The 16,582-nt window shown below is 37.7% G+C and overlaps 1 protein-coding gene across 1 annotated transcript in view; it reads right to left on the bottom strand.

Annotated features, from left to right (window-relative positions):
- Positions 1 to 15,892, bottom strand: part of DPP4 (dipeptidyl peptidase 4) — a gene marked incomplete at its 5' end in the record, with an annotated part of 38,843 nt that extends 22,951 nt beyond the window's left edge. The window contains 10 exons of the mRNA XM_084289486.1: positions 1,627 to 1,727; positions 3,671 to 3,831; positions 4,256 to 4,376; positions 5,554 to 5,626; positions 5,725 to 5,777; positions 7,211 to 7,285; positions 7,404 to 7,498; positions 8,053 to 8,142; positions 15,700 to 15,784; positions 15,887 to 15,892. Of these exons, the coding sequence (XP_084145612.1) occupies positions 1,627 to 1,727; positions 3,671 to 3,831; positions 4,256 to 4,376; positions 5,554 to 5,626; positions 5,725 to 5,777; positions 7,211 to 7,285; positions 7,404 to 7,498; positions 8,053 to 8,142; positions 15,700 to 15,784; positions 15,887 to 15,892 (860 nt within the window). The remainder of the gene's footprint in view (positions 1 to 1,626; positions 1,728 to 3,670; positions 3,832 to 4,255; positions 4,377 to 5,553; positions 5,627 to 5,724; positions 5,778 to 7,210; positions 7,286 to 7,403; positions 7,499 to 8,052; positions 8,143 to 15,699; positions 15,785 to 15,886) is intronic.
- Positions 15,893 to 16,582: the final 690 nt, after the last annotated feature.

The following is a 16,582-nucleotide window of genomic DNA, read 5'->3' as shown; positions in this document are numbered from 1 at the left end:
TATAGGGTCCCTTCCAACCCAAACTATTCTATAATACTAGAAATCATCCATCAAATAGGATGAACAGGAAAGGAAAAGAAAGGAAAAGAAAGGAAAAGAAAGGAAAAGAAAGGAAAAGAAAGGAAAAGAAAGGAAAAGAAAGGAAAAGAAAGGAAAAGAAAGGAAAAGAAAGGAAAAGAAAGGAAAAGAAAGGAAAAGAAAGGAAAAGAAAGGAAAAGAAAGGAAAAGAAAGGAAAAGAAAGGAAAAGAAAGGAAAAGACAGAAGGAGAGAAATGCTTGTAAGTATAATAAATATTTAAGTTTATTACAGAGATTAGGAATGCACCTTCAGTTTTCAACAACCCATGAAATATAAATTTTCAATTACGTTGAAGAATACATTATAGCATTATATATACATATATGTACATGTATATATAATACATTCCTCATTTGCTGCTTAGAAAAGATATTCCTGCAATCACCACCCAGAATTCTTTACTCTGATTACTTCTTATTTTTAGGGCAAATCATTTCAGACAAGCAGCATTCATTGCCTTCATCCTCATGTTGACCAACAAGAACCCCCTGTACCCATGATGCCAAGTGGTATTTAAATGCTGCATGGGTTTCATGCTGGACATTCACACAAAAAGTAACAGGTTTCATCTACCGTCCTAAAGCAGCAAAACAAAGCCATTCCAGATTCTGGAAGCTTTCCTTGTCAAAAAATAAAATATCCTAATAAGGGTACAGAACAACATTCATAGAAACTTGTGTATTTCAGTTAGTACAGAGATGTTATACTGGTGAGGACTGATATGAAATACCATCGATATTCCAATTATAACTTTTTGGTCATCTAGTACAAAATGAAGCTTCATGCACTACCTAACAGGCCTGTTCCCCCCTCCCCCGCAAAGTTTATCAATATACCCTGTGATTGCTTCCACACCAAACATCTTCATAAGTGCAAACCTCTAAAAATCACTACAATGCTGTTAAAAAGAGAAAATAAAAACCAAGATCTAGGATACCAATTCCCATATGCATGCATTTTAAATCAATTTAGCTGCTCTTTACAAAATACATTTATATCATGTTGTGCATTTCCAGTGGCATTTTGAGAAATACAATTTTCCATTTACTTTGAGAGGTGCTGGTTTTCACCATGTTTCCAAAGAAAACAAACATTTTAAGTATAAATCAGAAGACAACCATGATACCTTGCCTCAGCAAGAAGTCTGCTTCCAATGAAATCAAATCTTCACTTTCCATTAAGTTTTTTTTTTTTTTTCCCCTCTTTCCAGTGAATTGGAATACATACATTATAATTTGATTATACCAAAACTTGCTCACATTAAAGTTGTACTGTGAAATGACTTCACCATAGTTAGACTCCACTGAGTGTGATGAGCCAAGAACTTGTCACATTCTGAATATAACATACATGGAATATGCCATCTATATATAATCACTAGAAGGATAATCTGTGTGCAGATTTTCTCTGGTAAATCTTGTTGCTACCAGAGCCTCATGACTGGGTCAAATGACAATATAAACTGAAGTAAGATAGGGTAGTCACACATAAAAGCTCCTCCTCTTTCACCAAAGGAAACATGCAAACATTCAACCAAAATTTCTTACCCTGATCTTATTTCTTCAGGTGGAGAAATTTCAGCAGAGTCAAAACCAGGAACCAGGGTATTCACAATGAAGAACTGCACTGTTGGATTTTTAGCTCCTGCCTAAAAATAAAATATTTCGTTGTACTTTCAAAAACAGAATATTCCTGACAAAAAAAAAAAATGTTTGAAACTATAGACAAAAGAAATTACTATAGACAGTCAGGTAGAATCAACTAACTTCAAACACATGAAAAGATGAATTTCCAAATGCAGTTTTTAAGGTAAATATATAATTTACCTTTATTTAAAAAATTAAAGTGCTAGCTGTGTGATTCTAGATAAGGAAGACTACTACATTTAGAAACATTCATAATTACACAGGACTTGCTGTACCCACAGTAATATTTGACCATGTCTTGTCTCACATGCCACACAATATCTAGCAGTGAATTAGATGCTATGTTAACAGACAGAAAAGTGATTCTTCATGGAGACTGATACCTTACGTTAACTGATTATATAATAGCCACCTATACCATAATCAAAGCTGTGGCTGCAGCATGTACCCCACTATTTTTAATGTAGTGCTAATAGGTTCTAGCAGCAATGTAACTGTGTCACTAAGGGCTTCTTCTCTAGAAATGCAAGTTAGCTAGCGAAGTCCTCATGGTAACAGTTAACTACCTGTAGTTGACCTATGTCCAGAAGTCAGCAATACTTCAAACAGTAAGGGCTTGCAATAAAAGGTGCTACTTAATTTGGCAGTTCATTCCACACCTGCTACACCTACATCTCTTCACAGGCGGCATGCTCAGGGCAGAATCCCTGTGGTTATCAGTAAGCCCAGCTGCTTGCTGTGACCACCAATGACTCCATGTGGAGGAGGCTCCAAGGAGACAGGCAAAGGCAACATGATCACGAAGGCTGGGGAAGGCTAGGGAGAGACCTAACACAGTTGCTACAGAGAAAGCTGAATTCAACACAAAGGGGATTGGAGGGTCATTTTTACTCCAGATAAACATCTGAATCAGCTGAGTGCATCAGCTGCCTATATCAGCTGTTTTGCCCATTAATCAAGAGTGCAACTATCCTCCTGAGCTGGCCAGACCAGCACAGCAGGAGATACATAGCTATCTTTCCCCATCACAGAATAGAAAAAATGCGGTGAGCAGAAAATGCTGAACAAAGAGATGGGCTTGAGCTGGTTTCAACCCATGTGTTCCTTCCTGGCAACTGGGGATGCCCAGCATTATAGCAGTGCACTTACTTATTATAAATACCAGTAATAAGAACCCTATTTGTGTTGTGAACCCTATTTGTGTTGAGAGTGCAGTGCAACTGTTGTACTCAAAGTGAAGTTTGTAATTACATTATGTCTTAAGTGTATTGCTGCATCTCTCTGCTAAATCAAAATACCATGGAACATCAAATAACTTCAATAGGTAAGTGTTGTACTAAACATTAAGCACTCCATGTGTGGAATGTCTGAAAGAACCCATCTGCAGCATATTGGACTCTGACACTCACACCATTTAGTCCAGTAACAACTGTGCCATGAGCAATGAGCACAGTCACATGCAGTGAAGAAGCAGCTGCATGCACAAAAGTTTTCACTCACAGCAAGAATTGAAAGAGTTTTAGATATGGGCAAAGAAATTCTGTAAGCAAATTCTTCCCCTTCGTCCCAACATACGAAGCATACAAGAACTGAAAAAAAAACGGCATTGATTGAAGATCTCATTCTCAATACCATGCACAACACAAATATAACATGGAACTGCCAAATGCTTTTACCTAAGATCTTTCATTATCTCAACACCTACTTGCCACCTCTCAAAATTTTTGTGGTGAAACAACAAACCATTATTAATATTATTATTATTTGCTTTCCCCTGGAGATAATAAATACTTTAATATTGCCAGATGCTGTTGACTTCAGAAAGAGTAATCACAGCAAGCTGTTGAGGAGATACAGACAATATTTTCATTAGCAGAAACTGATTAAATGAGACTACTCCCTTAATGAAACTGTTGAACAACTGTGTTAAATAAATAACACAGACCTTGGGATATGGAATTCGAATAGTCTTTGGATACTGCAAGGTGTCTTCAGAATAAAAGGAATACTCTATAACAGGAACTTCTGTATCATTAAATCTTGCATATGCCACAAAATTGCCATTTGGAGACCACCACAGAGCAGAATGTGTGCCAAACATTTCCTCTGAAAGAGATGCAAATGCATTTAAATTACAATTGAAAAGTTGGTTCTTATATCTGAAGAATTGTTCTCATTAGTTTTTAATGGGATTTTTTTTTTTTTTAATTGAAGTACCAAAGCACGGAATGCTTGTTGGAGTTCTGAAACGAGAAAGAGATCAGTGCTCATAATCTATCACATGAAGCTCATTCACACACTACAATTTTTAGTGACCTGCTGCAAGTTAAGCTAACTCCTTTCTGTTCTTAGATACGCTAAAGAGATATAAAGCTCAGGTAAGGACACATGGTTCTGTGAAAATGCAGACTTGCATTATTTTGAACTTTTCAATGATAAGAAATGAGATATAGCAGTTATAATAAAATAGGTATAGCAAAACCAAGTTTTTGTATTCATATGCAAAGTAAATTGTGCTTGATGTAGTTACCTTCATAAACCCAATCTGGTATTCCATTGAAAATTTTATTTTCTTCTCCATCGCTAGTGATTTGCACAGGTGCTGCTGTTGGTGAAGCTTTTATATAAATATTATTATTCCAAACATATGCCTGCAAAACATCATTGTGATAATGATTTCTGTTACAGTTAATCTGCTCCCCACCTTTGCCACATTTAATGGGCTATTTACATTTACTTCAGATGGCAAAAACTGTCTTTTGAATTTGCATTTGGCCAAACATCACTGATACTTAACAAACATTAATTACTAAAACAAAGCAAGTATAGCAACCTGACTTTATGCCGAAATGGAAACAAACAAACAAACCACACAAAAGACAAACAACCCCACACCAAACCCCCCCCAAAAAAGCAAACTATCTTGTTTAAGTGGCACTATTATAGTGTCAAGAAAGCCTTCATTTTAATTTCCTTTTGAGATACAAGCTTATTTCAGTAATATGTTGTTTGTCTTTACTTATTTGTCCCTCTGATGGAGGGACAAGAGAGTATTTTGGTAAAATATTGATGAGAGTCTCAGAATCACTAATAGATCTCCAAAGATGGTCTATTTCTGAGTAACACTCAGAACTCCTTTATATTTTTGGCATCTGCCTCCCTTTCCAATCCATTTTTCCCTAACAACTGAACAACAGTGTTTTATTCTAGAGTTTCCCTCTGAGATGCAGAAAGCTCTTTTCCACAACCTTTGCTGCTGTGACTGGGCTCCATAATCCCTATACTACAAGCAATAAGAATGCATAAACACCTCATGACTGCTCTTTAGGTCAGATCCAACATCCACATAGGGAATGCACAAGCCTTAGAAACACAGTGACTATCAAAACTACTATGGATTGGGGTGGAGAGTAAACAGAAAAGGACTGTGAGATAGAGTACATTTTGATCCTCTAATCCGTGTTACATTCATCCATCAAATAAGGTTTCATTGTTTTAATTAGCAGATAAAAGTCAAAATGATGAGTAAGTAGACAGCCATAATGCTTCTGTCTTTGAAAGGGGTTAGCTACTGTCTGCCACTATAAAAAACACTAAGTTCCTATGGGCCACTACCAGTTTCAGGAATGCCTTTTCATCGAAGAACAAAACACACAGAGGGATATTTGAATATTTCCAGCAACTGTAGCCAGTCAATTTGGAATCTAGTTCAGCTACTTCATCTAGGAGTAGGTAAATCCAAAAATCCCAAGGGCACAGTTGATGTGAGCTTCTATGTCATGGATAGAAAAATAAATGACTGTGTAAGTTTCACTTATCCTTACTGACCAGTTTGTGACCAACAGGAGACCAGGAAATATATTGTGTATTATTGTGCAGGAGTGTTTCATCTAAGATGGAACTGGAAAAAACAGAAACAAAACAAATAGCACAAATCAGTAAAATTTCACTTCATTGAAAAATACTGTTAAAATTATATCTCATGGAAAAATTACTAACCTTGTATTGAAATCATAGATGTAATATGAAGCTGTGTAGGAATGCCTCCACAACTGCAAAAGAATTAATTTAATATTAAGAAAACAAAAATGTCACCAGGACACAAATCTCTTACAGCTTGAATTATCACTGAAATCTGCCTCACATTTCTGCTTAAGACAGATATAACACAATGAAACTACAAGAGTAGTAAGTCTCCATAAGGCTTAAGAAAAGACTAAAGAATCACTGGTCCTCTGGGGTCATCACTTCAAGTACTATGATAGAGGTCACTGACTGATTAAGTGCAGAAATACAGAGGCCAGATATGCTGAAGATTTTCAGAAATTCTTGTAACTATATGGCAGACTATCAAGGCTATCCACAGTTAATCCCTCTCCTTCTGCCTTACTGGCACAATTGTCTTCTGCCTGCTTTTACAATAATACTGAATTATTTAACTTAACATCCTATTGTTTAGTAGTCCTCATAAGTTCCAGCAGTATTTCTGTAGCAGTTCCTGGGTTCCTATTTCCATTCATATTGTCACAGGAATAAACCCTCTCTCTCAGAAACCTTCTTCTTGAAGTCTGTATCACTGGGGGCACTTACAGAGACAGATGATGATGATGATAATGCAGACACATTTAAATGTACTCACTATGAGGAGCCAAAGAGGTTTGATTTAGCCCACGGTGTTGACATGCTACAATAATGCTACCTTCTATGATAGTTCTTCAAGATTTGTAAGAAGATATAAAACAATATCTTAGTACTACACAACCAGATGGCTATTACATAAGAAGTGTCCACATCCTCATGATTCATTTTGTTACTCTCTTTTCTTGCAATAAATATTAATAACAACATAACTTTCAATCCTACTACTACATAAAGGTTAAATGACGGTTTCAGCATTAAAGTAAAATTAACTCTTATGATTGCAACAAATAAAATGTAATAGAACAACAAATCATGAGTGGAGGGGATGTCTAGGGTAGCTGGAAAAGTATAAGACTTTTGCGACCTGCTGTTACATTGCTGTCAATGTAACAAGTATACACATATATAGCAGCCTGTCACCTCTCTGCTTCTCCTTTACCCACACAACTCCTTGGACACTCACACCTGTCTTCCATTCTAGTTTATCTCCCCAGATTAACCTTCCAGCTTCACTCTCCGTATATCTTTCCATCCACTAACTTTTTATCTGGCTTTACTCACACAGTCATTTCTCTTCTGCCAAGCTAACAGGTCTTTGATACCCTTCTCTTCTAGTTTCCAAGCCTGATGCCTCTAGCCAGTCACTATCAATCTCCTCCTCCTCTTGTCTGTTTAGACTTCAGTGTTCCCCTACAGACATCCATCTTATTCATCTAAACTCATGCATTTCCCACACACTCTTTCAGCCTCCACAACCCCTACTTCCAAGACCATCTTCTTGCTCAGTTGTTCCCAAACCTTCACTTCCCAGTTTCATTCTCAGAGAATTATAGTCTATTTGTACCTTTGTATAGCTGTACTGCAGAAGAGCAAACCTTTGGTCAGGGGACAATATAACTGTGGTTGCTTTGTACTTGTCCTGTCAACAAAGTGCAAAGAGAACACATTAAGCACTGAGTCCAGAGAAAAGTGTAGAATAAAATATTAAATTTAATACCTTCCCCAAGTCTGCATATGTTAAATATAAGTCAACATACTAATGTTGTATTTGACAAGATTACGGAAGATGTTCCAGTAGCAGCATCGAAAAGTTGGATGTCCCCATTAGCTGTTTTGTGAAGATACTGATTTCCTAAAAGAACAAGAGAGATACCAATAAACAAGAAGGAAAACGTTTATCAGTCATTTATCTTTTTTGTTGTTGTTACACAGGAAATAAAATTTAATAATCTGGTCAAAATTTTCTTTCCACCTTTTGTAATGAAAGGATGCTTATAGCACAATAACGTTCACAAAACTGGGCTGACAGCCTCAACTTTTTGGCACTTCTTTCCCTTGGGTTACAAGGCATATGCAGCAGGAAAAGAGCCATGTATGTCCCTGTTTCTTGATAGCCTGCACAGGAAGCTGACACTTCACAGTATAACACACTTATATGAATATACTTATACACAGAAGTAAATATGAGTAAATATGTTTTTTTAGCAATACAAGAAAATAGTTCAACATGAACACTATCTGGTATTTAAGGAAAAGAAATCACAACTCTTTGAGCTATGCATCATTCTGTAACAGTACCATTAAATAACTGAACATTTTTTCAGGATATAGTAGTAATTTCTGAGTATTATGTGTTTATGGTAGTATATTTTATTCAGATTCATGCTATGTATAGAAATAAATTACCTGAAATCCACTGCAAATCATGTGTTTTGTACTGATAGTCACTGTTCAGGTAATTCTCTAGAGTGTATGTTTTTCGTGAATCAGTACTTTCTGAAAGAAGAGAGATAGAAGAGAGATTTTGATATTATTACAAATTGTTCCACCTCAGCTTCCTAACCTGACTACTAAAACAAGTGTCTTTTGTTATTGATGTGTTTTAGCTGATCAGGTGTGAAGTACCAGCACTGAGAAGGCAATAAAGCTTTACTGCAAGATAAATTAATCAATTGTAAACTAAAGGAATATTGATGAGATCACTGAATAAACACAAAAATTATGAATGCCTGTTCTCTGTTGGTATTTTATTTTAGGATACACTAGAGCTGTTATCCTTGGATTTAATAAAAATACCTTTTTGACAGTGAAAAAATAAACAAAAAATGCTTATCCTTCTTATCTCAGGAAATATGTACATGTACTCCTCAAAAATTGAAAAGAAGTGATCTTAGTGCCTTTCCCCTCGATGCTCACACATTGGAACTTAGCTGCAGAACCCAGACTGCTAATACTTGCATCAGACATTGATTGTGGGGTTGGTTGTGTACAGCAAAGATGTACACGCTCATCAAAGAGTGGTGGACAGGCATGGCTGTCCAGTTGAATATGTGGCATCCATGGGAATAGATGTACAGCTCTTGAATGATATATTAAAATTAAGTGGTTGCTGTACTTTATTACATAAGACTTGCTGTTTCTGGTCCCAGATTCTTCCATAGTGAATCACCTATCACGAAACTTAAATTTGAGAAATATCTCAACTGAAAAATCATTCAAATTGTCAATTACCATCTGATTAAAGAAAAAAAAAAAACAAAACACACTAATGCATACTGCTAAGTTTATAATGAAATAGCTGGTTAATATTTATTCCTGTGTTTTTCATCAAGGTATCTAAGTATTTTAATGATTGTTGCGACATCACTATTTTGACTGCAAAATTAAAGCTAAGTAACTGGATTACTTTGAAAAGACTAGTGAAACTGAATGCAGTTAAGTATCTGAGATTGGTCATCAGCTCCAGTGTGCCACTGTCATTTTCTATATTTATTTTTTACTGGCTGTAGTGCAAAAGCTACTTATTCAAAGTCTAAAAGGTTCGAATAACACATTATATATACATATATTTTTTGAAATTCCTGCTTCCCCCCCACTCTATTATTATTATTAATTAAAAAAAAAACACAACACACTGCTGTCATACAAATCTACTCAGTAAAGAAGGGAAGCACTCATTATTTCAACTTGCACTATCATTCCATTTTTTTCTGTTGTTACTATCAGTGCAAATCAAAAGATCCAGGATAAAATCAGTTGATAAAAACACTCCAGTACAGGTGTTCTGACTAATCAGTCAGGGTAAGAACCTGCCCCCATCAATTTTGAGATTTCCAGTATTTTAGCTACTTTTCAACAGACAGCCTCTTCTTTCAATATGCTGAAGAAGAAAAAAGAATACAAGTCCTTGGGGGGCGGTGGGAACAAAAAATACTTCAACGATTGCTGCAGGGTATCTTTCTGTAGGTTGAATAAATATGACATATGGAACATGACAGGAAGACATTTATATTAGCTATTATGGTTTTATTTTTATTTCCAAACAATAAGCATATTACCTATATACAGCACAGACTGCACAGCTATTGCTGCAGTAAAAGTCAAGAGCCTTAACAAAGCTTTTAGATTAAGATTGCTCATCAAAGGTTAAAAAAGAAATGCTTGCTCAGTTCCATGTGAAATTTGCTTGTTCTAAAAATCACCAGTCTAGATTTCCTGCTCATGATGTTTCCATGAGAATATTAATTTCTCAGGTTAATTATTCTATATTAACTGAATATTTAATTTGATGGATTACGAACAAGTGTGTATTTGAAATTCATGCACAGTTGTCTAGTTGGGAATATCACTTCTCTCCTTCCTAATTGAGTAAGTGTCATTTTCAATTAGAAGGGCTTCAGAAAGCAACAAAATTCTCTCTTGGAAAAGGAGGAGCAATTTAAGACAGGTGGCTGATGAACAGGTTTAGGGATTTTTCCAAACTGCTGAATGTTTTTCTCCCCCGGTGACATACATATTTTGCTGAGGTCTCATTACTAAAAATCAGGCCACAATTAAGATTTGTTGGCTGTGTACAAAATTAAAATTTCATTTTCTGTCAACACCTTCCACATAGTAACTGAATATGAAAACATACGCCAAGCTGTAAGGGTATAGTCAAAAAGTTCTACTTGGAGTATTTTCTTAATTTGCAAGATAGACCACTACCAGTATATTCTTACTTATCCGCATTATGCCACTGACTATATATTGCATTCTGCTGCATTTTGGTTCTTTTAGTTTAGACTCTATTTGAAAAAAAAAAAAAAAAAAAAAAAAAAGGTGTCAAATAGGCTTATTTTGACAAAATGAAGTACCTGTTGACATTCAAAAACTTATTAGTGGCAATTAAAGATTAGATACAGGTCAATATATGTTCATATTTTAGCAAAATGGCTTCTTTCACTGCAGTTCTTCAGAGAGTCTGTGAAAGCTGAATTTTCTTGCTATTTTGCTTTCTTGTCTAACTCATACAGAGGCTATTTTCTGCATTCCAAGCAACTAGCTCTTTATATCTGCCCTATTCTCCCCCTCTTGCACCTCCCCCCCCCCCCCAAGAACACATACATATTTACCACTGTTATAACAATATACTGGAAATAGTTACCTCATAATACCTGTCACAACAGCAAAAACTTAAGGTTTATGTTTTATTTTTGAAACCATTTCATTTTTTCTCACTAGAAAGATTGAGTTGGTTTCTGTAGGTGTAAGGGGTTAGGAAAGGAGTTAAGGAAATACAGTTAACTATTGTATGAAGTTTGTGGTGCAACACAGCACAATACCCAAAAATTACTTTTGGTGAATGTATTGTTTATTCCCCCATGTCAAGACACATTTTTAAAATTTCTATATACCATGCAATAGAGCAAGAAATCATGTAACCAGCTAAAAATAGAGATAAAGCTATAGAAGTAATAACACCGGAAACTTTACTCACATTCAGTACAACCAAGAAAGACTTGAAGAACCACAAGGGAAAGACGAGTACAAGCACGACAGCAATAGTGAGAAAGAAAGGGATAGAGAAATGATACAAAACAGAGAAGGTGAGAAAGTATCAGCATTTTTACATGACAGCAGAACAAAGGCTAGAACTATCTGAAATCTAAGAATGTAGTTTAGAAGCAGTGTGAGAGATGCAAGAAGAGAAACCTGATGCAGGACGCCCAAGAGAAAACCAACCAGTCAACGCAGTGACACCAACCTAGGGCAGTTCCCTAGGTATCACTGAGGCTGCAGAGATTGTCCCAGAGAGGGATAATCAATAGCTCTGGTATCCCTCCCGGATTTGCCCCATCTCATGCAAACTAAGGAAATAAAAATAGCAGAAGTGTTCCATAGATAGCAACTAACTGCTGGTAAATTTGTTTATATGCATTACTCAACTCTCAAATTAGGGTAGATAAGAGAGTTAAATGACAGCTAGAGAAGTCAAGGTCATATAGCAGGAAAACATGTCTACCTTCCTTCAAAGGACAGAAAAATTTCAGATGAAATTGAGCAAGCAATTGTGTCTCTCTCAAAACAACATTCAGACTAAGAGGATCCTGTAATACTATGCAAGGTGTATGAATAAATGGGGAAAAGGGAACAGCTACAACAATCAGATTCAAAATAAGAGACTGTTTGGTCAGACAAATCTACAGTATGTTCACAACAGACTGGCTTATTAACCTACTGTATCTCCCTAACAACTTTGGAGAGAATTTCAGTCATGATTTTGACTAAAGTCATTTAAAGCTACGTTACTGGAAATCTGCTCACTGTTTATATAATGCTTCCCTAAAAACACACAAACTCAAGATTCTTGTCTAAACCTTATTTTTTGAATCTAGACTGAAAAAAATTCCACTTCAAAGATCGATTTCTAACCCACAGGTTAAAATTCATTTACACATTGTCCAGCTTTCTCCCTGAACACCTTTAAAACGAAGGCCTTTCACAAATCATGGTAATACAAGACTCCTTATTCCCAAGAAAACTGGGACAGATCACAGCTACCAGATTAATTCAACTTGTGGCACAGGTCTTCAAATATGAATCGTGTATCAGCCAGACATCTCTGTATTTTTAAACATCTTTTTCAGTTGCAAGTAGGGTGTTGACATAGGCAATAGATACTCCTCCACACCATCCAGTCACAAATCTGCTTAGCATAGGACAAATTGCAGATAGGATAAACAGGGTAAGACTGTTGATATGTGACCATCCCCAAAAGAACAATAAGAGCTATTTGGAGGCTTCAATTTCCTCTTCTTCTCAGTTATACATTAAACTAGCTGTGAGGAAGATCTGCAACCTCATCTCTCTCGAGTCCTTGAACCGAGAAGCTGTCTCAGCAGTCCCAACATTTTTCAAATCCAGGGTGACAGGAAGAACTCATTGGACTTTTGCTGCCAGTAATCCTTATCTCTATTTATATTTTTTTCCAGGCACTAGTAAAAACTAGCTCACTAGTCAGATTTCAAATTCATGAAGTTTCTCCTCTCACACACCTCAAAGTCATTAACTTTCCCAGAACCCGTTACACTTTTTCAACCTCTTCTAGGCACATTTCCTCTCAACAGAGCACAGCAGCCCATGCACAGTATCACCTATCACAGTGATAAACCTTCTCATTTAGTCAATATCTCACTCCCAGAGTTAGATGTCTGGGTAAAATAAACTGATTTGTGACCAGACAGTTGTACAGGTCTGCATACTATTTGTGTTGTTGGTAACTTTCTTGTGGCAGCAGAATGATACTAGATATGACACTGTCTCCTTTCTACTCAGTATCCTCTCACTCCTGGCTTTTCCTGAGCAGCTGGCCACCAGAAGCACTTCTAGAGAAGATGTAATGGCGTATGGCCACTGGATATTTTGAACTGCCTTTTGTATAAAAAGTTAGAGTAAGAAAAAACGGAAGTGTAAGTAAATATAGAAATGAGTCACGAGCAGACAGGCCACGTGTTTTAAGAAAATATTCATGCCTTAAGGGTAACCAGTTGCTACAGTAGTCACCTCTTGAAGAGCTCCTCAAGGCATAACAACACCTTCATCAACAGACTTCAAATATGACTGACTCCTGGAGCTACTTCGAGATTAAACTGTTTGATGCAAGCAGTCCTATATTTTATTAAATATAAAAATAAGGTGGCAAAACAAGACCCTCAAGATAAATACTGAAGGGCTGCTGTTCCCTAATCAAAATTAGGGAACATTTTTGCAAATATAAGTATGAAGTACTTATATTATTAGCCCATGCTAAATGGCTTCAAGAGAAGAAACAAAAGTAACACGTTTCATTTCACAAGCCTATCATCCAGCCAACAAGCCAGAACACCTCTGGAGTGTCAAAATTCCATAACCTTTCAAAACACTGGAGCCCATTTATCAAACTAATTTTGTGCTGCATGACTAATAAGCTTATGAAATTAAAGTACATGGAGGAGTATGGCAAGGCGAAAACCAAAGGTAAGAAATCTAAACTCAAAATATCTATGTGTATCAATAATCATTTTCACTCCCAGCACAATGCTTGAACCATTAGGATGAAATAAAGATTTGACTGCATTTACAATTCCTTTTATCAGAGCACGCTTTGATTTCACACAGTCACAGTCATGCAAACTGCTGCTTCTCCTTCCAGTTTTGTCACCTTTCATTTTGTACTCCGGTCAGTTCCTGTACTGACCCAGAAGACATCCTCACCTGACTCATGCATCCTGACTTCATGCATAGGAACAGTGTAATCAAAGTGCACTAACATATGAAGAGCTAGTTATAAGCGTACTACCTGTATACTCTCAGCTAACAGGAAACACAGGTTTAGCACCTTTCAGTCAAAAGTTCCTGAACTTGCAGTAGTTACAGTTATTATTCAGATGTTACAACTGACCTCATTTGGGAAAAGTCAGGACTTCAAGTTTTCAAACCGGCACTTCTCCGTCTCTGTCCTTATTTCAGAAAAATGGACCTACTGAATTACCTAGATGTGCTAGATAATTTCCCACTCATTAATTTCAGCCATTAGCAAAAAGACTGACACATTGCCTTACTCTTTCGCAATAGACAAAGTGGCACAAGCCAAGGTTGATGGTATGGTAGGATTCTGTATTTCATACAAGAGAGGTGCTTCTTTAATTTTTCTTAACTATAGAACTCAAAGACCAATTCTAAATTGCTGCCACTTCTACAGGAAAAGGATTCCTGTGCTCCAGCCTATGAAAGAAGACCCATTTGATTTTCAGTAAGATAGAGCATTAATATTAAGGTAGACTAGTAGTAACCCTTCAGCAGAGTAGAGGCCTGTACACTGAATTCTTTGGCTAGGCACTATGTAATGATGCACACATGCATCTGATAAAGTATTAAAATCTTTTCAGTTGTGATTTCCATAGCTTCTTAAAGTATTTTCTGTCACCTCAAAAATCTGCTTTTTTAGATTAGTGGCAAAAAGCACTCAAAGACTAGCAGAAAGGAGAGTGCATCCACTCATGCAATTTTAAGCCCAGAAGATAAATAAACCAGATATCTGGACTCTGAAAATCTGGTTACTAATGGCTGTGATATTATTAATGACAGAGATGAATCGCCAAAGATTTATATGTAAGCTATGCCATATGAACAGTACAGTGACACAAATTTTGCTTCTTTAATTGACATAAAAATAAACACCAGAACTTTCTATACACGTAAGCAATTGCTTTATTTACTTCTGAACACATAAAAAAGATCAACATACATATCTTCATACTTTCTGGGATCAACCTAACAAACTTAAGACTACTAGAGGTCTGATCTAGAAAATACTTTGACTTCTTAAAGTTTGCAATGCTGAATTCTACATATTATACAGCTCAGCTGTTAATCATGAGAACATAGCGAGAGTCATTAATCTGCAGCCTGGCCATACCAGGTGGGAGCAACGTATTGCTGCATGAAGATTTAATGCTGTTTTACATTAACATCAAAGCTACAATGTCAACCTGGAAAGTACAAACTGATCAGAGTCCAAAAACACATTCCAAATCTTTTCCTACTTTTTTTTTTTTTTTTTTTTTTTGACCTCTGTAACAGCATTGTATAATTTCATTCAATAAATGTTAACAAATAAAAAGTTGTGCAAACAAAGCAAATCAGAAGAAGTATAATCTTATCTCTTCAACACACCCTAGAGGACTTAACAGTTGGCATTTTACTGCCGGTTCTACAGCTTTCAGCTGTGCTAGGAAAAAAGTGCTGAAACTCGTAATACTTGTAACTAGCATTTTCTAAGTTTACACGGGAATTAAGCGTCTTTTTAATTTCTCCCCCAAGCCCTCTAGGTGAGTGAGACACCTTCTTGAAGTACCTCCCAGTTTCAGAGCGCCAACCCTACCAACACACGAGTACAAACTTTCAGCAAAACTCCAACCGCGAAGCCCACCCCCGTGCGGGGGCAGAGCCCCCCCAAGGCCGGCAGAGACCGAGCCCCGGCAGTTTCGGGGACCCCTCCCTCCCTCCGTCCCAGCCCGGCGGCGGACTTACTGCCGGTGAGCAGAGCCACGGGCACGGCGATGACCGTGATGACAACGGCAACCCCCAGGAGCCCCAGCAGCCACTTCAGGACGGTCTGCAAGGAGAAGTCCCGTCAGGAGGCAGCCGCACAGGGCCCACGACCTGTGCCACCCGCCCCGAGCATGGGGTGCCCGGGGCCCCCCTCTTCCGGACTCACCTTCATGGTGCGATGGAGCAGCGCTGTGAGGCGGCAGGCGGGGCCGCGGCGGCTGTTCTGGGCTCGGGGGCGAGGCGAAGGGAGGGGAGGCGAGCAAAGGGCCTGCCTCGGGGCCCTGTGAAGCTGCTGCCGCCCGCGGGACCGGCCTCGGAGCAACGCTGGGCGCTTGGGGCCGGGGGCGGCTGCCGCTTGCAGGAAGCGAGCAGCGGCAGGCGCTGGGGGCTGAGCGAGATCACGTTTTTCCTGCTAGCTCCGCAGCTTCGCGGGGTTTCTCAGAGCTGTGGTTTCGCCTTCGGTTCAAACGCTGTGAGCGGGGTAACAAAGCTATACGTTGGAGAGGAAGGACCCTTGACACTGAAAGCATTTCTGTAGGAAAGCAGATAACGCCCACGCGGAGGTCCCAGAAGTGAATTGTCTCCAAACGCCAACGGCAAAGCTCTTAATGACACCAGCATTTCAGGTTTCTACTCTTTGAACTTCTTTCTCTCGAGTTCTGGAAAGACTGATAAAAATGTAGTTAAAAAGAGTTTATATTACATTCTTTAGTACTGGTTCTTGTCATAAAAGGTAGATCGTTGTGTAAGTCTGCAAAATGGACGTTTAACAACAGAAGACAAAGTTTGCAACATAGTATCTAACGTGATGGAAATTCACAGCTTGCTTATTGCTAATTTTGTTGTACAGGTGAGCCCATGG

Source organism: Netta rufina, assembly GCF_964035555.1.
Source record: "Netta rufina genome assembly, chromosome: 6".
NCBI lineage: Eukaryota > Metazoa > Chordata > Aves > Anseriformes > Anatidae > Netta > Netta rufina.
Note: the sequence above shows the minus strand (reverse complement) of the source record. Positions and strands in the feature narration are given on the sequence as shown.